We start from the raw sequence: 19,987 nt of genomic DNA on the forward strand, positions 1-19,987 counted from the left end.
AAAACTTCCTCCTGATTTTGCTACAACTGATATGCACAGAGAGTGCAGCCAGTTGGCTCCAGAGAATGCAAGTGAGGGCTTTCTGCACCAATTGCCCAGGGATTGGGGCTGATCCCTGACAGTCATTACAGAGACAATCAGGACATACAGTAACTTGATGTCAGCTCAAGGAAATACAAGCTCTCCTTGTCCTACTTGGTATTTGTTCATGTGCAGTGCTCACAATCAATACTAGGTCCTTAACAGTGTGATATCATAATGACATGAGATGACATGACCATTGTTTGCAAGAACTATGTCTGTGTTTAATCCTTTCTTCATCCTGCTCTTAACCTTGAGCAGAATTTTCTTATGAAGTAACAAACATAAAGACAAATCTTGTTGCTTGAAAATGACAGCAATGCAGAAAGATTTGAAATACAATTGGTGTGTTATGCCTGAAAATGTTTTCCATGTGCCAGTTCTTAGAAGTGTCTGTAGTTGCTATTGTTTTCCTGCTACAGAGTCACTCTAGGAATGAGCCATTGACTCTCACCATGAAAAGCAAAGATGAATATAAAACAGGACTACTTGGATTAATGACAAGCTATCTCTGGATTGCTTTTTGGGTTGCATTTCATTGAGAAAAGTCCATGTCAATGTTCAGTTTTCAGTTTGATTTTGAGACAGGCCTTTTTGTCAGTGGAAGTTCCTGATGGTGGCTTATCAGAGCTTGGTGCAGAATGTCTTTTCTTCAGTAGTATTCACCTCCACAGCCTGGTGACGTTTCTTCTTAAACTGGCGTGTTTTGAATTCTTCTGTGATTTCAGAGATTGACTTCCCTTTTGTTTCTGGGAGGAACAGGTAGATAAGAATTGCTGAAATGATCAGGACAGCAATAAAGATGAGGAAGCAAAAAGGACCAAGAAGCATCTGGAGAAAAAAATAGAATAAGATGAGTGATTTTCCTGGCAATATTTGCCTCTACAGATTCTTGAAAGTGGTTGATTTGTTCCTGTGAAATGAGGAATAAGGTGATTTTACAGCAGCAATATTCATTTATCTTTTCAATCTGTTCTGGAGGCAGCAGATCATTTCTGAGGTATTGGGAAGTGTTTTGCATAAATGGCCTCCATATTCCAATAGCAATAAGGGATTCACAGTTTTAATCATCTGCAAGTCGCTTTATCCTATTCCCTGTCCAGACCAGTCTGAAAATATTGATCAGTTAATGATAGAGTCAAAGAGAAGGTTTGAATCAAATTACATACTACAGCAAAGGGGAAAATCATTCCAGTGAAGGTGAGGCCCAGCCAGATGACGATTCCACCAATGACAAAAGCGGAGGCTCTTGTTGAGAGGGTGAAGATTTCATTGTTGACAGATAAAGCAGCTCCAGCTGAGGGAAAAACAACATAAAAAAGCAACAGTTGTTGTAGTTGTCCATTTCCCATAGATGTGGGAATTCTGTTATATTTTCCAGATTTTCATGGTCCTCTTGTACAACTCTTACAATACTAAAGGCTGCCATTTGAATTTGGACAGTGTAGTAATGTTTAGTCAGGGAACTTCCAGAGTAAATATTGATCTTATGTGAGTGACATTCTAAAAGAGAGCTGTAAATTTGGGTCTGGTGTTACCAATATCTTTTACAGGTAAGTTGAGAAAACACTGGCACTTTAGAGGAGCCTTCCTCTGCCCTTAGGCAAAGACAGGGATCAACCAGCTGAGCCTGTGTGCACTGAATGGCATTCATACCCTCCAAAACAAGTCTTAGTGAATTGATTAATAAGAACTTATTTGTCTTGAACCTGTAATCCAATGAGAGAAAACAGGCTTCTGATTTAAAATAATTTGTTAAAGAAATTGCTTCTTGGGTAATTAATTCATCAAAAATTGGAACTCCCTCAATCTCAGTCCAAACTAAGCTGTTGATTTTCAAAGATATATTCACACCTTCTAGTTCTGCTTCTATACATTCATGGCCTGTGCTTATCCATGTGGTCCAAGTTTTTCTGTTGCTTTTATTGTTATACTCACCTGGTCCTATTCCATAAGCAATGATGAATAAAAAGATGAGAATAACACTGCAGTATCGCATCCAGAGGAACTGATCCTAGAAAAGGTAAAAGGAGGGAAGAGAATGAGAATTAATTTTATAGCTGTAGCACAGCTGATCCAAGCATAGGAGCAGCAATATTTATGAAAAAGCCCATGATGCTCCCTAGAACTGCTCATCTTTCTGTACTGACCACAGTGGAAGGCCAAAAGCAGCCTGCAGTGTCACATCTACAGAGGTGAGCTCGTATTCAGAAGACATCCTGACCTGCTGTTTGGGACGTGAAAGCCAAGGCTGACTATCTGCTGTCCTGCACAAAGAATTCAGATGCAGGTCTGCTGCCAGAGAGACATTTGCTTACACTCAGCAGGAGGCTTATTTCGAGCAACACCAGTATCAGTGCCATCAGCAAGTAACCACCACACAGGAGTATTCGGCGTCCAAACCGGTCGATTATGGAGCTCTGAAGAGTAGAAGAAAATTGAATATCACTGGAAGGATGGCAAAATCCAGCTGTGAGCCATCCAACGAATCAAGCATTCTCCTGGAGTTCTTCTTACTTCAGAGAACACAAATCTTATTGGTACCAAGTTGGGTTTTTATTGAATTCCTTCTAGATTCTCTAACACTACGAACTAAAATCACTGCCCAGCACTGCAGCTACTTTTTCCTAAACGCTGTAATCAAGCATGTTACAACTCCATTTGAATATATAGACATATGAATATATGGAAATGAGCACACATATTTATGTTTGAATGACATTGCATAAGGGATTCTTATAAGAAATTAAGAAGAATGAAGATAGGAAGAAAGTCATAAAAGCTGGGACAAAATTTGGAGCGGGTGGTAACAACCACTGTACAGATTCATGCAGTACCACAGAAAAATACTTTGGTTCTTAAGGAGAAAATTGATTTGTTTTAAGGAAGAATAGACTCAATTCACATGTACTTTAATTCTTATGGGCTCAGAAAGCTCTGACTTACACAGAATATGACAGAGATGAGTTCAGAGACTGAAACTCCCAGAGATACATATGGGATTATGCTTTCCTGCAGGTTGGCAGTCTGAAAAATTTCTGAGGTGTAAAAGGTGATCTGGTAAATAAGAAAAATATTAAAAGTTAAGCATAGTTAATAGCTATGATACGTGCCTATCCAGCATCACTTAGAACTAGATCTGTCATCACTGCAGAAGCAGGGGTATGGTGCTGGGGCTTAGTGGAGGTGACATCCCTGCTCGAGATGTGAAAAATCAAAAGGTTAATGGAGATGAAGGAAAGGTATTTGAAAATCCAGGGGAGAAAAAAAAGAAAAAAGGGGAAAAAAGTAGTTGAAAGGAGCATATTGCCTGTAAACCATGGAGAAAAGGTGTTGTTTTGGCAAAAAGGAGAAGGAAAGGGACAAGACAGGGGGAATGAAGGCAACAGTGTCCTTGCAGGAACTTAAACTGCATTGGATCTCTTGTATTCCCACCTGAGAATTTCCCTTAACAGTATGAAGAACACTGGTGATGACACCAGAGATCTCAGGCAGTGGGCTCTGTGTGAGGAGGAATGATGGAGACCCAGAGGAAAGGGACAAGTTGCATTGTGGCACTTTGGTTACTCAACAGCAGATTTAAGCATGGAAATTGGGCAAACTCAACTGCACTCAGGCCACAGAGCTGCAGACTCAGTAACAGGAAGAGCATGGTGATGAGCTGCGGGTACACGGATGGTTCTCTCAGCACCTCCAGGACGTTCATGATTTTGGTGCCTTTTGTTATAGCCTTTTCCTTCATCAAGTCCTCAAATTCTGTGTGATAGTTCCCTTCTCCCCAGAGTTGCTTCATGGCTGCAGAAGAGACAGAATGAAGTGTACTCCTGCATCACCTGATCCACTCAGAGTTCTCTGTTTTGCAACTTTTATTGACACTAAACATTTGCAGTTCAGTCCATGCTTTGATTCATGAGTTACTGAGCAAAGGACTGGAAGGAACATTGCTTGCTGGAACATGATGAGATTTTCCTGGAAAATGGTGTTCAGCTTGCTGTAGTATTTAGGGGTAGATCTTAAATATTTCTGATAACTCTGCTTCATCTGGAGAACTTTAATCATGTAATTATCAAGAAATCTGTAACTGGCTAGTAGAAAAACTGATTTCCTCTGTTAGCTTCACTTTCCCAAGAGTTATGGTTGAACAAACTAAGGATCTAAAGTTTTATTTTACCTTTCAAGCATCCAGCCTTGTCTCCTTTCTGCAGCAAGAGATAGGGAGGGGACTCAGGAAAGAATGGTAAAAAGAGCAGTTGAATCAATGCCACCAAGCCAGAGAAGGACAATAGCACATTCCATCTGTCTTCAGTTCCTAAAAGATCTCTATGAAAGCATGTTAGAGTCTGTTTATAGTCCAGTAAAATTACAGTTTATATCTAATTTTGTGTTTTCTAAATCCTAGACTAACTAAAGAGACACAAAATGCATACAGTCCTTGAAAACTTAAATTTAAATAGAAGATGTTTATATTAAGGAGAGAAATATAGATTACTACTTTATTTATTCTGCAAGGCTGAGATTTTTCATTATACTTCAAATAATTACTAGAGATCAGTGGAGTCTAAATATTCAACAGCCCTCTGAACCAATACTGTAAGTCTGCATAAAGTTATCAAGAAATTAGCAGGTATTTCAGATCTCAGAAATTTACTGAGAATATTTGTATACAATCTTTTATTATTAATTTCAGCAGAGAGACTGCACCTCCAGAGATGGATCCATCCTTTCTCAAGAGAAGGGCATTTCTTCCCCAGTAACTGACACAGAAACCTCAGTGACTGGTACAGGGCAGGTGCTTCCTTTTAGACTGCTGCAGTCAGGCAAAGTAAAACACCACCCTTAATGCATGTCTTTTTCTAGAACTGGGAGAACAACACTTCCCTGCCATACAGAAAAAAAAATAAGTAGGAAATTGGATGAGAAGGAGTAGCACAAGTACCGTAATCCAAGAATTCTTGCTACAGTTTTTCCCAGTGCAAAAAACACCGAGGAGGTCACATTTATAAATCCACGCAGCTTCTTGGGTGAGATCTCTCCAGCATACTGAACATGGGTACTCAGATGTATTCCTAGAGGGAGAAAGAGGAGAGTGCTAAAAGTGTAGAAAGAAAGAGAGAGGGTCCCTTTTCACTTCCATTTCAGCTGAAGGTTGCTCTGTCCTCTCTCTTCTGAGCTGTTTCCCATACATCCTCCACAATAATAGACTGAAAATTTACCTTTTACTTGAAGCAAGATATTTAGCTAATCCATCAGATTTCTCACTCCACCAGACCTCTTGAAGGCAAAGGACTGCTCATCTTACCTTTTCCCGGTCTGTTCCTTGCTCCACTGGAATACTGTGCATGCCTGGGTACTACCAGCGGGAAGATTTCTGTATCCACCCCAAAGAAGTCACATGGACAAGGAGTAGTGGGGAGTCCTACCAGCACAGATGCCCTCGAGGAAGCGCCCAACCAGGATCATCTCAAAAGACTTGGCTGTCCTGCTGAAGCCCGTGTGCAGCGTGGCTATTATTAGGATCACATCGTTGAGCAACAGACATTTCTTCCTGCAACAGCAAACAACACCTGGGTATGAGCCAGGGTTTACTTTTTCATCCTAACTGATGTCTGCCTGTTCTCCCCTGGATTTACAGACCCAGCCTATGGTCATGCTTAAATCCATTCCTTACAGGACAACCAAATCTGATTCTGAAAAGGTGTGATGTCTTTGCAGAGGAGTGAAAGGGAGAAGCTACGTTCCTCTTATCCGTGCTAACACTGTGTGAGCAAACCATGAGGCTGAAGGAAATTCCTGCAGGATAAATACTGATAAGGAACAGTCTTTTTCACTTCTTTGCTGTGGGCAAGGCTCCCATCTCAAACACTTCTTGTATCTCCAGAACAAGGCAAATCCAGCTTCACTTGGAACTTGCTTCACTGCCCACCTCAAGTGAGAGAGTTTTGGCTTTGTCCTTTATGGCACCCCCAAAAAGAGGGTTCTAAATGTGGCCTGAGGGATTTTTGCTATCTTTGCTGGAACTCTGATTATTCTTACAGAGGAATGACCCTGCACAACTTTTTTGAAGCCTGTGATCAATTAAATAAATAAATTTAAAAAAGCTTTTGCCTACAGAATGTCCATCTCCTTCTGCACTACTGCAGAGCTGTTGGGCTTCCTATGGAATTACTACCCAACCAAGAAATTTCAGAGATTTATTTTTTACTGAAATGTCAGCAAATATACAGGAATTGTATGGCAGCGAAAGCTGTGACAAGGGAACCAGAAATAGTCACACATTCCCATCTCTCCCATGTACTCGTGTAGTTTTATGTGCTGAGCAAATTCTGCAACAGCAGGTGGCAGTGAGATTCTGATATCCCTTCTATTAGGTGACTAATTAATTCCTTCCCCTGCTGCAGCCCTGAGTATAGAGTTGTTGGCAGATACACTTACTTTCCAAATTTTGCAGTCAGGTACCCACTGCACAGACACCCCATCATCCCACCCACGCAGTACAGGGACACAATGACGGACCACAGCAACGTGAGGGTCTCCTGGTGCAGCACAGAACCGTATCGCTCCAGCCACGTTTCATTGATAAACTTCTGAATGTACTGGGACAGAAAAAGAGATTTTCATTCCACTGAGGCACCAATCGTGATAGTTCTTCACAAAGTTTACAACTTCGAAAAAATGAGGTTATCGGTATTACAGAAAACATGGCTCAAGGACACTTGTTTGCAAATTGGGATTGATATTTCCTCTCATACAGCCCAATAGTGTAATAGAACCTTTCAAAAATTAATTATAATCTTTAGTGTGTTGAATCCTTGTTCTCCTACACTAAATATAGGGGCCTTTTACTCACTATAGTGAAATGCAAATGTTCTTGTTGTATGTAGCAGATACAAAGAGAAAAGGGCTGAGCTGAAGGTTGAGGCTCCATCAGCTAGTTTTTAATCTTTTCTCTCCATGATGTAAACTTTAAGGAAGATATCTCAATATGTTGTTTCCACAAAATTCTCTGTGGAGTTGTTTTTGGAGCACAGCTCCCAACAGTCATGGAAAGAGCTATGAATAAACTGGCACAGCAACACCTAAGAGCTTTTGCAGAGCATTTTTAAAGTGTAAGGCCTAGTCCCATGAGGAACACTTAGAGATGTGATTTTATGAAGGCTTTGCTTACAGGAGAAGTATAATTGATCACAGACATTTGAAAACCAGAGAGGTGGGTTCCACCAATTCCCAGCACCACAATCATCAGCAACAGCTTCCGGTATTGGACCTGCCAAAGACAGTGAAACACATCCTAAGTTCCTGATGCCACCATGGCTTTCAGACCAGATAATTTATGGGATCTTATATCTTCACATCTCTATTATTAAGAAACCTTTTAAATGCAAATACCCATTTTTTATTTTTCAGTAATCAAATGAAATTAATGAGAAATTGTTAAAATGGAAATCTGCCCATTCCGTTATGCTCCTGTCCTGGTCATCAGGAGTCTGAAAAGATGCAGTCTCTAATTCTGTTAGTTCTGGTAATCATGGGGGAAAAAAATCATAAAAGTCTTGATCAGGTAATTTGTGTTTACTTTTGTGCTAGAAAGACACTACAATATTCTTGAATCCCTTTTTTGCTTTCAACTTTGCCTCCTCAAATACATTGTTCATCACTTTCCAGAGATTAATCAAGTCTGTCCTCTTAAATTTTTTTATTTTTTTTTTACATTTCCCCTTTATTATCCCCACAGGGAATGCCATTTGCCATTTTTAGAGTCCCTGCCTGACTGACTCGTTTTTGAAATGCTGTGTTTCCGTGACGTACACTGAATTTTAGAGCACCTCTCACAAGCACGTATGTTTTCAGGTATTTAGTCAGGTCACGCTTAAAACAAACAAGTATCTTCAAATATCCTTGAGGGTGCAGGGCTGTAGAGTGGAGTGGGAGGTTTTTTCTCTGTTTTGTCTTTTTCATTGTTACTATTTTCTTTATCTGCCTCAAAATGCTCATTCTTTCCTGGTTTCCCAAGTCCTCTTTTAAGAGTCTCACTCTTTTGTAGTTCTAATCTATTTTCTGGAGATGCCAGAACTCGTATTGCTGAACTGGTGTTGTCCCAAGCACATGTTCTGTTGCTCATTTTTATTACAAGGACTGCTTGATTCCCTTTGCTGCAATCTTTAAGACCATGCTGCTGTCAATGACTAGGGCTAGAACACAAGAAGTTGGATACTCACCAGGTCTGAAAGGAAACCAGACATTTTCCCTTGAAACCCTGCCCTCTCTGAGAGCTCCTGTCAGCTCTGTCAGATGAGAGAGATGGTTTCCTCACTGAGACTGTAAGAGTTTGGGATCATAGCACAGAAGTTAAATTCTAACTACATGGCTTTTAGCAAACTATGTCCTCCTCTGACACTGGCCAGGGCCTCTTCTTGCTGGTTTAATTATTCTAAGACCCAGATATGACAAGCTGATTACAACACTGGTAAATGTTTATCCTTGAATTGGGAGTGCTCCCCTTTACTCACACTGCTAAAACACCTGCATGTTCCTGTTGTGTGAGGAATCAGACAGTGCTACCATCTTCCCTTCAGGGGAGCAGAGTCCCTCTCCACCTCTCTGACAAGCATCTTAGGCAGGGAGCTTTTTCTTCCTCTCCACTCTACCCCAGAGATAATGCCCTTAGAATTGTAGCTGAGCTGTAATGCCTCTTCTTGCCTTCTGTAAGATTTTCAATTGCTTGAAGTGATTTGAACAATTTCCCAGTTGCAGGAAATGAAGTATTGGACTATTGGTATATTGGGTCCTTGCTAACACCCAGAGGGTCACACTCTTTCCAGAACCACTCAGAAGCCTCACTCTTGCCTCTTTGTAACAGTGGAATTGACCCACTGGGGGCCAGAGTGGGATCTCATATTTCAGTTTCCACAGTTCTTCATGCTGTACGGCCTTCAAGTCTGTTTTCATTTTTTTCTGTTCTGTCCCAAAGGGGTTCTGCCAGACTCAGAGCAAAACCCTTTTCAGGCACCTCAGAGAGGGACTGTGGGCAGGGGAGATGATGAGCTTTGATGAACTAGAGGGAGAAGGAGGATTTTTTCTTTGAGCTGAGGATGGGAAGCTTGTCTACTGGAAGGAAGGAAGGACACACATGGCAGTTCTGGGTCTTTCTGGAGAGGTTTTTAAACACTGTGGCCAGATTTTAACATCTGGTTGACCAAACAGTCCCTGCAGAGCCCTGTTCCTCTTCCTCCTGTTGTCTGTGTCTCTCCTAGACTACTCATACTGCTCCCTCATTTTCATCTGGCCTCACACTTTCGTTCAGTGCTGTACTATGGAAAAAGAAAGCCTTAGATGCTTACTATAGTTCTTATTCATTTTCCTAAAAAAGAGGACAGTACAAATCTTTTCACCTAGGATTTGAACACTACAAGAAATGTATTCCGGACCCAGTCTGGAGCTCACTCAATACCCTTGGCTTGGAGGGAATTTTGTCTTCAAAGATGCCCTGTGTAGCACTTGTGTGATCCTGGATCCTACATGGCAGATTCACAAATACTTCTTTAACCTTTATTCCCAATCCATGCTAGTTTATGGCAGTGCTAATGATTTACCACACTTCCCTCTTGTGGACAGTATTTACTAGTAGGAGATAAAAAGTAAGGCATGTTGGACAAGATCACCCTGTAGAAAAACATGTAGAAGAAAATGAGGTTTTAATGTCTCATAAGACAGTAAAAACTTCTTCACTGGGAACCAGTAAGGTTTAGAAAGTCCAGACCAAATAAAGACTTTTAAAATAATCAAGGTCTTACCTGATTCTTTTTAAAATACTTTAAATGTTTCTTCTCTCTTTTTTTTTTTCCCCCCGCATTTTTGACCAGAAGAAGGAATGTATGTTGGTTCTTAATGTGGTACTGTGCAATCCATAACCTCAAGCCTTGAAACTATAGACTTTATCTAGCTTTTTTGGTACTATGATGATTGTCATAGGAAGGATGGTTGTACTGGGGAAGTCCCCTGCTCCTGGTATTAGCTTTTGGCACTGCTACAAATACTGCTAGAGAATGGTGTGAAGATAAAATAGCAGGAGCCTTAGGGCTGTGAAAGAAACTGCTGCTCAGTATTCAAGTCCTTTTGCAAATTTTATTGTGTGGCACCTGCATCAGTCAGTAGTGAAGATCTCATTTCCAGAAAAGACAGACACAGTGTTCCTTGACCCCAATAACACAGTCCCAAAAGATGGGCTCTCCTCTGTCCCTGACTCTTTATTTAATGAAAACCAAATCCAGGCATGATCAGTAGGGTGTGTTTTCCTAGTCAGTGCTTTTTATTTCTTTATCAGTAAACTGCAAAGCATGAAGAAAACCAAAAATGTGTCATGTCATATAGCAATGACTACAAAAAGTGAAGCCCTTTTTACTATGTTTCATAATGAAAATGTGGAGTATTCAGACACCTGGAGAGAGAAGCAAACACTCAGACACATAGATTGGGTTCTCCAGGAGCGGCACCACTCTCTTTTGTCTCACTGGTACCAGTTACTCTCAGGAGTCAATTCCATTGAAATCCAGTGTTCTCCAGGCTGAAGACACACTGCATGATCAAGAAGGAGAACCTGCCCACCATGGCTTTGCCCACTCATGATTCCCTGCAGCTCTGCTTTCTTTGCTTGTGCTTTCTTTCAGTGCTCACATATCCCTGGGGATTTTTTTCCAATTGAAGAGGCAGAAATGGTGCATTTTGATTCTGTCTACTGATAGGCAAGGTGCTCTTCTTCCACTGCATTAAAGAGCTAAACACTTCTTTTCCTCTGGACTGAAGCTTCTTGTCTGGGAAAGCTCATCACCACTGACTTGTTAACAGCAGATAATTTCAACACCAAAGCTCTGTCTTCTGTTGCTCTCACCTTTGCAAACCTGCTGTATCTCTGGACCTTCCAGACTCATGTTCTCCAACTGTGGAGTCCTGGTTTTGGCAAGAAAAATAGCAGATCCTATGTTTTCAGTTTACCAGCTGCTAACTTGGAGGGACTGACAAAATTTCTTTATCTGCTGTGTTCATTTTTTTTTCTGCAGAGGAATTAATTCAGCTCATGTTTCAGGAGTTGGAGAGAACGACCAAGTTCATCCTGCACCCTGCACTGCAGGTGATTATTTTTAAAATACACACTTGTGCTCTTTGTGGAGCAACGGATTCTCTATTGCTTAATGAGGCTTCTGGGCACTACAGTAATAAAGGAGCAAAATATGAAGCGGAGGGTTTGTTGTTAAAGTCTAGTGACAGTCATCACCGAGCAGTTACTCTGCTGTAGGACTGTCTGTCTCTTCTTTCCGCGGTAGTTCAGGCGGTTGAACTCCTCCAGGATCTGCAGCATGGTCTTTCCTTTGGGTTCTGGCATCACCAGGAAGACAAAGACAGCCACGGTCAGACAGTACGTCAGGAAAATGAGGAAGCAGAAATTACCAAGGCCTTCCTACAGGAAAAGAAAGAGACAAAATATGTTCATAAGAATTTATCTCTATTTCTTTCTCTTATGATATAGAGTTTTTGGTTTTGCATTTACTATAGAACTTGGTCAGGGACAAAACCACCCTGCTTTGCTTACCACAATGAAAGGGAAGACAAGTCCAAGGATGAAGAGTTGGATCCAGCTTACAAGACCATTAAAAACAACAGCAGCTGCTCTGTATGACTGAATAAAAATTTCTGTGATCAAGGAGCATAACACACCACCTGAAAAAAATATTGAAGAAAAGAAGGAAACTTAGAAATTTTGCAAGATGCTTCTGTACCTCACACTTCATATTGTTGCATAGGTTTATGGCTTTAAATGACCTGGAAGTGTTTGAGGTGCTGCCTGGCTCTTGAGGAGGAAGGATGTAGGAATGCAACAGGAAATTAAGTTTTACCTCCTACTGCAGTATGGAGGGAAACATCTGCACCTGCACTGAATCAGGAGTAGGGATGGGGTTCATGCTAACTGTGGAGCAGCTATGCCTGGCACCTCTCCTAAAGGCTGCAGTGAGGAAGGAACGAGTACCTGAAACCATTCCAGTAGAAAATACCAACCTGGCCCAACACCAAAGCTCAGGATGAAAATAAAGACAAGTGCAACAGAGCAGTATGGTACCCAGAAAAAGGAATCCTGTGGTAGGAAATGAAACGCAAATAAAATCAGAAATTAAGATTTTGTTTATCTAGCTCCATTAGAAACATTCACAACTGCTAAATATAGCAGTGTTAAATATAAATCTAATTATTTTCCTTCCAGAAATTTCATGAGGAGATAGTCTTGGCATAGTTCTTGGTTGTATAAGTCTATTGTCTTTAATCTGTATGTACATGGCTGGGAACAGACCTCTGTTAATATGATGGTTAGCCCCAAAAACACTTCTACCTAGGCTAAAAAATTATTGAGGGGAACGGAAATAGTATAATATCTGCTGCACAATAACACATGAAGACAGGACATAGTTGTAATGCATCAGTGGGGTCTCACCTGTAGGAAGAGTGTGACTGTGAGGAGCCCTAAAGCGAGGGTCATCACTGTGTAGTTTTTCCACAGCAGCGTCTTCCTCCCTGCACGTTCAATGAGGAAACCCTGCAACCAGAAGGACACACTGCCAGCTCCAAAGGACAGACCTAAGGCAGGCACTGCTGAGCTGCTCCAGTAGCTGCCATCCCTGCCTCATGATTTTGAGAGAAAGACTCTCCTCTCTTCCCAGAAATTGAATATAAATGCCCATATTTGCAGGGTGTGTGGGGATGATTTTGTATGGTTGGTTCTGTGGTTGATTTGTTGCAAAAATTTTATTCCTGAAGCTTCGCTTACAGCATTTCTAAAGATTAAAATGAACCATGCATTACAGCAGAACAAAATTCAGCTGAAAAGCCACTTACACACACAGCTGTGGAGAGGATCTCAGTGGTCCCAAGCCCCAGCGAGACATAGTGGATTTGATCAGGGGGGATTCCAGCTTTTATGAAGATATTGTATGCATAAAAGTAAACCTGGAAAGAATAGAAATTTTTGCTCATGTTTACACTAATGTCTGAGGGTTTTTTTGACAAGAAATAAGTTTTGATCCCCTTGCATTCTCTTATCATAACAGGGTAATCCATAGAATACCTTCAGATGACACTTGCAGTTATCAACTTACCTCAGGTACCAAACTTCCATGGGAAAGGATTGTAATGAACAGTAACAACAGACCCCTCCTTACAGCCACTGTTTCAGTCAGCATTTCACAACTCGTTGCAGAGCTCACTTTTGCAAGAGCCTGTGAGCAGTGCAGAGAGCAGAGCAGAGCAGAGCACATACCACGATGCCCCCGTTGAAATGTGAGCACGAGGCCACGAGGAACAGAGTGATGAGCTGCCAACGCACAGCTTTGTCACGGAGCAGGTCACAAAGACCCTTGGCCTTCTCCCCACGGATGGCTTCTTCCTCTGATATCATGTCATTTATTTCGGCCATGTGGTCTCCATCCCCCCAGAGCTGCTCCACAGCTGGAAGGAGAAGAGGAGAGGTGACTTCTGGTCCAAGCCCACCAGCACAGACATGAATTCTGAGGATTATTTCCTATTTTGCAGAGTGTCTTATCTGAACTTCAGGCTCTTTTCTTGTATGAACTTCCTAGGGATCTGGGTTCAGATTAGACACAGATTCAGATCATTGCTATCTATTTTTACCCACACATCTTAATCATGACCTCACCTTTGGCCAATAGCTGCCTATAGCCTTTCAATGTAACCCACACTTAAATTCTTACTGATCCTTCCCCAAATACCCTCCTACTAGAGATGCTGCTCTAGTACACACTCCAAAACACAGACAAGGTAAAATGATTCCCACATATAAAACAGTATGTCTACATCCAAGGAGTTCTCTCTTTTGATAGTTAAACCCCCAGAATGGCTGTTTCTCTGTTTCTGTCAGGATTTGCTGTTAGGTTACTGAACAACTGGAATGCTTACGGATATGGCATGACAATACAGAGCCTCCCTTTCTCACACAGAGTCAGAAGGTACCATGTCCACACCCTGACTGTTCAGGGCAGAATCTGTATTGTTGGAAATACAAGCTCTGTATGATCACATCCCTCAGAGGACTCTGGCAGAGAGTAAGGGAAATACTGGTGCCAAAAGAGCACTAACATTCAAACAGAAGAGGCTGATCTTCATTAAAGCTGAAGGTTGTTTCAGAGCCAAAAGACCAAGAGTCTTTTTCCCTGTACCTGTACCTCTCTTTCAGGTTCATATGAGGCTTTACTGTGTTTTCCACTTTTTTCTAAAATGAATGCTTTGTGACCCATTTCCATACCTTTAATGCATGCCTCCTTGTCCTTTTTGTCAATGAGGAGGTAGCGGGGAGAGTCTGGGAAGAAGGGGAGGGTGAGAAGCTGAATGAGGGCAGGAACTGCATTGGCTGCCAAGAGAACAGGCCAGAGAGCCTCTGCTCCAAGAACTTCTCTGAAACAAAACCAACAGAGTGAGAGAGGCTGAGGAATCGTGTGCTGGCCATGTGAGCACACACAGACACAGGGTTATCCTTCAGCCCTGCTGTGTGTCACAGTAGCTCCTCCCAAGGGTCTCCAGATTTCTCAGCCCAGAAAAATTAAAATCTCAACAGGAGGGGGAAGGACAGAGTAGAGGGCCATTGCCTGCAGCCCATGAGTTACCCAGTGTTGGCTCCTGCTGCTCAGAGGCAAGTGCAGCAAGGCCACCTGCATCCTCCTGCAGCAGCTGAGGGCCCGCAGGGACCAACAGTGTCCCAGCACAAACGCTGAAGGAAGAACTTGCAGGGGCTGATCCCTCAGCTTCTGATCCAAAGAGGCCCATGTTACAATTAGGGAAAGACCTATGGGTTGTCAACCTGGTACTGACTGCCCCAAATAACAGCTGCTGGGTTTCCTGCAGCTTTGAGAGCACTGTGGCCAGAATGATGCATGCCCTAGAAATGGGGCAGACTGCCTTTGGCACAGGACAGGCAGGAAGAGCCTGTGCTGGGGGGATAAATCCAGCATAAGAGTCTGTCTCTGTGTGTGTGTGTGTGTGTGTGTGTGTTTGATGAGTGGGTATGCCAGTTTGTGTGCATTTTCAAGAAGGTTTGGATGGATCTGATATTCCCCGCTCCTTCCAAAAAAAATAGAAAGTAAAGGTCTGTTCATAAAAAGATTGATTTATTTCAAACCCACTGAAATATGTTCAAGGTTTTTATTACCTGTATTTTGATCTGTGTCTGCTAGGAAGGAACTTTATTCTTCAGGATTAAATATTTTGTATGATTTCTGTTTCCCATTCACTAAAGTCAGGAATTTGGGCTAATTCAGTCTGACTACCCTGCAAACATGTCTGAAAACAGTTGCTGATTTGCCTGTCCATGGGCTTGCATTGACATATGCATACATTTTAATAACAGAATAAATTGAGTCTATTTCAGACCCTCTTACCTGAGACCCAGAGCAAATCCTACGAATTTTCCAAAGGCAACGGCAGTAGAAGCTGTTATGGCAATCAGCCCACGGAGCTTCCGTGGGGCACATTCCCCAGAATACATGAGATGGATATTCAGAGATAAACCTGCAGTGACAAAGCACTGTTAGGGCAATGCAAACTCACAAGGGTGTGGTGTTTCAGAGGGGACCATTATGGACAAAGTCTATAGGGGTTGGCTTTGAGACACCTTTTTAACCATGCTGAGTATGTGTCTGCCCAACCTGAAGCGTGTGCCCTGTACCACGGCCTCGTGTCTTTGCTAAATATTTCACTAGGCAAGTACCTGCCCCTGGGAACTCTGTCCTTCAGCAGGCTGGCCTTCTCTTATATCATTTCCTACAGCCTCATATACAGGACTTTAGTTACTCCCTTTAGTCTCAGATGATGTATTTCAGTGTTTATTCAGGATGATATGTGCCTTATTTTGTGCTTGAAACCAAGAAGTTAACAAATTCTATACATTCCATTTGCATTTCAGTGAATGAATTAATTAATATTTATCCTCTCTCAATTTTTTTTTGCTGGTTAATATTATCTTTATCCAACTTCTTAGGGGTTGAAAACATGGGAGAATGTAACCATTTGGAAATTAGAATTGCCCAGTTTGAAAACCTTGTCTGTAATATGGAGGGCAGCATCAGCCACAGTGAGAAACAACAGGAACAACAGAGGTCAGCTCTTTATTGAGTGAGCAGGTTCCCCTGAAATATTGCATGTTTTGGCTTTTTCAAAAGGCAGTACCTTTTACAGGGATTGGATGTAAACATAGAAGAAAGAGAAATGGAGATGTTAGACATTACTAATTTAATTACGTTTGTGGTTTCTTATTTAATTAAAAATAAGCAATCATGTCCTCTGCAGGGTTTAGTAAAAATCTGTGGTCTGTGAACTGATAAATCCTCGTGACTCTGAGTCACTGCTCTTCCAACTATTTAATACCCTAAGTAGGAATGTTAATTTACCTGCACACAGTCCAGCAGAAAACCTTCCAGCGATGATCATCTCAAAAGACCCGCACAGCCGGCTGAGTGCCATCAGAGCTGCACTCAGCAGAGCAGGGATGTTGGCAAGGAGCATGGACTTTTTCCTGGAATTCACTTAAATTAATGTGAGCATAAATATTGTCCATGTGTCATTCACACCTGACAGAAGTGACACGAATTGTACCATGGTTACAGACTCTGTGCCAGCTTCTGAGATCGGCTGCAGGGAAGTAAATGGGAAAAGGGAATGGGAAAACTGTCACAGACTGATAAGTTAGTTCAAGCTTTTGACCCCTCTAGTGGAGCCAATATCTACACTGAAGAACAAGCTTAGTGAGTGATTGTCTGTGATATTCACTTTAAAATGCATGCACTCCTTGTGTGATTTCCCCGGCCTGGATTCACTTTGGACTTTCTAAGAGAGAGAGTGTGATTTTGTACTGATCCTTCATTGGAAGCAGCCCTGGGCTGCTCACAGTGCTACTTTACAAGTAGTGTTTCTCCCAAGACATGGTCACTTATTTTTGCAGTTGTGGGTGTAAATAGAAGGACTAATGTAATCACTCTTCCTACCTTCCAAATCTAACAGCCAAGTATCCAGTAGAGGAGGAGCCCAGGAGCCCCCCAATGCTGTAAATGGACACAATGAAGGACCACATCAGAGTGATCATGTCTTCACTGGGAGAGGAGCCGTATCTCTTCAGCCAGGTCTCACGGATGAAACTCTTGATGTACTTGAAAAGAAAAGCAGAAACCCACGGACTCAGTCAACATGCTTTTTGCATAATTGCACCTCTTTTTTAATTCTCCTACTGGCCTTTTTGATACATTTCTATGGATACCTTGGTTGAAATCTTAGCCCTGATGAAATCAATGGCAATTTTGCATGGCAGGTTGGTCTTCTGTTTCTGTACTAAAACCTGATGGTTTTGCTACCTGATCTTTCCCACCATTCCTGCCTGTATGTCTGTCTCTCTTGTCCACCTGCTGCATCTGATGCCCTGAGTGAAATCCAGGTTTGACTTCAACTGACTCAAGTGAGAGCAGGTTTTGTCCCTTGACGTGGTCTGTTGTGAGGTCTCTCTGGCCTGCTGTTCACAGCCTCCATGGCACCCTCATTCTTGGTGAGGGTTCACAATGTGGTAACAGTATGAGCTCAATGTCCTTGGTACCATTCAGGATCACAAACACCTTCCCTAATTTTCCTTTTCTAGCTGCAGGTATCAGTGCTGAACTCAGCTCTAGAGCTACAGTCCTGCCCTGTCCTATTGCAGCTTACAGTCACTTAGACACAATGTGTGAGGCCAAGCACATGTACAAGAGGCCCCCTGAGCAGGGAGAGAAGAATGCCCTATGAGCAATTCAACTCAGCAAGGGGAAAATGGCTGACTTTATGGATATCATTCATCCTCCCCTTTCCCAGGTCTGCCACATTAGATAGAAGTTAAAACCCCATGAAACACAAGAGCAATAATAGCTACTCTTAGAACTAAGAAACCAGAGGTCTAGGTTTGAGAGCAGAATTTAAAAAGTTAGTGATTGCATATAGAGGCAGTGAGAACAGTAAAATCCATGCTAGTAGCTCACTCTTGGAGCTCTCCACGCTTACCTCAGCAGGAGAATTGATAATGGAGACCTGCAACCCATACTGGAAACCTCCACCAATGCCCAGGACAAAAGGCAGCAGAAAGAGGTTGTAGCTCATTTTCTGGCAGGAAATAAAAGCAGCAAACAAAGCTGGTACAGCTATTCAGACATGCCCCCAATGTCCTGTGTTTTCCTCAGGAGTTCTAACAGTCTGAGCAAGGCCACGCACCTGCCTCCTCCGAGATCAAGGAGCCAGCACTAGGAAACCACAGCTACTAAAGCACAGGACAGTGAGGAATCTGAGGAGAGACAAAGCTCACAGCTGTTTCCTAGAACCCAGTTACACACTTCAGTGCTTCTGTCTTCAGCTTTGGTCATCTCAATCTGCACTGTCATGGTTGTGGGAGCACGGTGCAATGTGCAAGCGTGCCGTCAACAATTCCATCTATTTGTCCTTTCCTCTCCTCCTTTCCCACTTGTTATCTCACCTAAGTGAATATTTTGCTCTGTGACTTGGCTGAGACTGGATAAACACTTGGGGATTGAAGGGCATTCCTGGTTTCATGGTTTATTCACCCTTTCTTAGAACTATCTGACAGGAGGCTTAAGAATATAGGACTGCAATAAATGCACACCTCAACCTCTCCCACTCCTCCTGTTCCTGACTGTCCTAGGGATATTCTGGCCAGTGATGATGGCGTGATGCTGCACCTCTGTCTCTAGAACAGATCACATTCAAACAATTCCTGCCAAATATTTACAAGCTGATTTCTGCTCAGGTGAATGCCATTGCTTGAGCGGGCATCAAAAAAAGCACTCATGGAAGCCAAAGTCCAGGGACTGGCACAAACTGGACTGGACCGGTCTGGACTCCCCAAGACATAGGCTGGGTAATCAGTTATCACATTTAAAAGAAAAGTTCCTGACTGCTACCTTGAGCCTCAATACAGCAAAGCCTTCTGAAGCCTGACTTGGCCAAACCTGACTCAGCCTGTGCATCCAACTCTTGAATTGTGGGATCAGTTGATTCTTTGAGAGTAAAGGTCATTGCCTGAAAGTTCAAGTCTGTGTCCCTATAATATATGTCAGATGCTAAGAAAGTTGAATCTCAATTTTAAATCCTGACTTCAAAATAAATAAATTACATCTTTATTTTTATCCATAATTCTCAAAAGGCCTCTTTATCTAGCAGTCTCCGAGCTGGTTCTGTTAAAAGGCTTTTACAAGTTATTCAAAGAGCTTAGGGGGGAATTCCATCTTCTGGTGAGAGGCTGCACTTGGCAATTCCACAGGCCAGGTGCTGCATGTCTTTGGTGCCTGGAAGAATCCCAGCCCCAACTGGGTTTGAAGTGAGAGGCAGCTTGTGGAGAAGAGCAGTGTTTGAGGACAGCAGCAGTAACTATTTTTCTCTGGTGTTGATAGTTATTAATAAATCCAACAGTGCATGATTACTTGATTTGCAAATAGTAATACGAACCATAATGAGTCTCTGAGGATCACTTTTCAACGTGTTTTTGTTTAACACTTCACATGATAAGGAAATCTGAACAAGTGTCATATATCTTTTCAGTCAAAGGTGTTTGAATTCAGTATCAATTAACCAACTTGTTAAATGCTTCAATTAAAATTTAACAAATTAGACCAACTGAAATGTAACCACTGTTTGCATTTGCTTAACCAGTCTAAAGACTCCTGATTTCAGGAAGTTTGAATTAGTGTTTTCTGCCACATGTACTCACAGGACTGGCTCTGAAACTCAGGAAGTCAATTAACTGTGTATGATTTCTGAACAGGCATGTTTCATACTGACAGGTGCAGATGGTCTCTGGCCTGCCAGGGCTCTGGGGAAAAGTACAGTG

At 42.1% G+C, this 19,987-nt stretch overlaps 2 protein-coding genes across 3 annotated transcripts; both read right to left on the reverse strand.

Moving 5' to 3' along the window:
* Positions 1-280: 280 nt before the first annotated feature.
* On the reverse strand, positions 281-8,430 carry LOC116795846 (solute carrier family 2, facilitated glucose transporter member 9-like). 2 transcript variants are annotated; one of them, XM_032705910.1, is made up of 12 exons: positions 8,298-8,430; positions 7,247-7,345; positions 6,514-6,674; positions 5,502-5,626; positions 5,018-5,147; positions 4,253-4,401; positions 3,773-3,876; positions 3,028-3,138; positions 2,400-2,501; positions 2,020-2,095; positions 1,251-1,378; positions 281-912 (listed from the first exon to the last, which is right to left on the reverse strand). In XM_032705910.1, exons 1-12 carry the CDS (start codon positions 8,319-8,321, stop codon positions 706-708), a joined length of 1,416 nt encoding a protein of 471 aa, XP_032561801.1. In that variant the 5' UTR covers positions 8,322-8,430; the 3' UTR covers positions 281-705. The 2 variants fall into 2 exon arrangements, with proteins under 2 accessions (XP_032561801.1, XP_032561800.1); XM_032705909.1 differs by having other exon boundaries at positions 3,689-3,876.
* A 1,753-nt stretch (positions 8,431-10,183) lies between these two features.
* On the reverse strand, positions 10,184-18,597 carry LOC116795848 (solute carrier family 2, facilitated glucose transporter member 11-like). Its single transcript, XM_032705912.1, has 12 exons — positions 18,358-18,597; positions 18,151-18,249; positions 17,115-17,275; positions 16,521-16,645; positions 15,513-15,642; positions 14,384-14,532; positions 13,382-13,569; positions 12,961-13,071; positions 12,560-12,661; positions 12,130-12,205; positions 11,666-11,793; positions 10,184-11,533 (listed from the first exon to the last, which is right to left on the reverse strand). Exons 2-12 carry the CDS (start codon positions 18,244-18,246, stop codon positions 11,327-11,329), a joined length of 1,473 nt encoding a protein of 490 aa, XP_032561803.1. The 5' UTR covers positions 18,247-18,249; positions 18,358-18,597; the 3' UTR covers positions 10,184-11,326.
* Between the last annotated feature and the right edge of the window lie 1,390 nt (positions 18,598-19,987).

The sequence above is a fragment of the Chiroxiphia lanceolata genome, chromosome 18 (genome assembly GCF_009829145.1).
Source record: "Chiroxiphia lanceolata isolate bChiLan1 chromosome 18, bChiLan1.pri, whole genome shotgun sequence".
Taxonomy (NCBI): domain Eukaryota; kingdom Metazoa; phylum Chordata; class Aves; order Passeriformes; family Pipridae; genus Chiroxiphia; species Chiroxiphia lanceolata.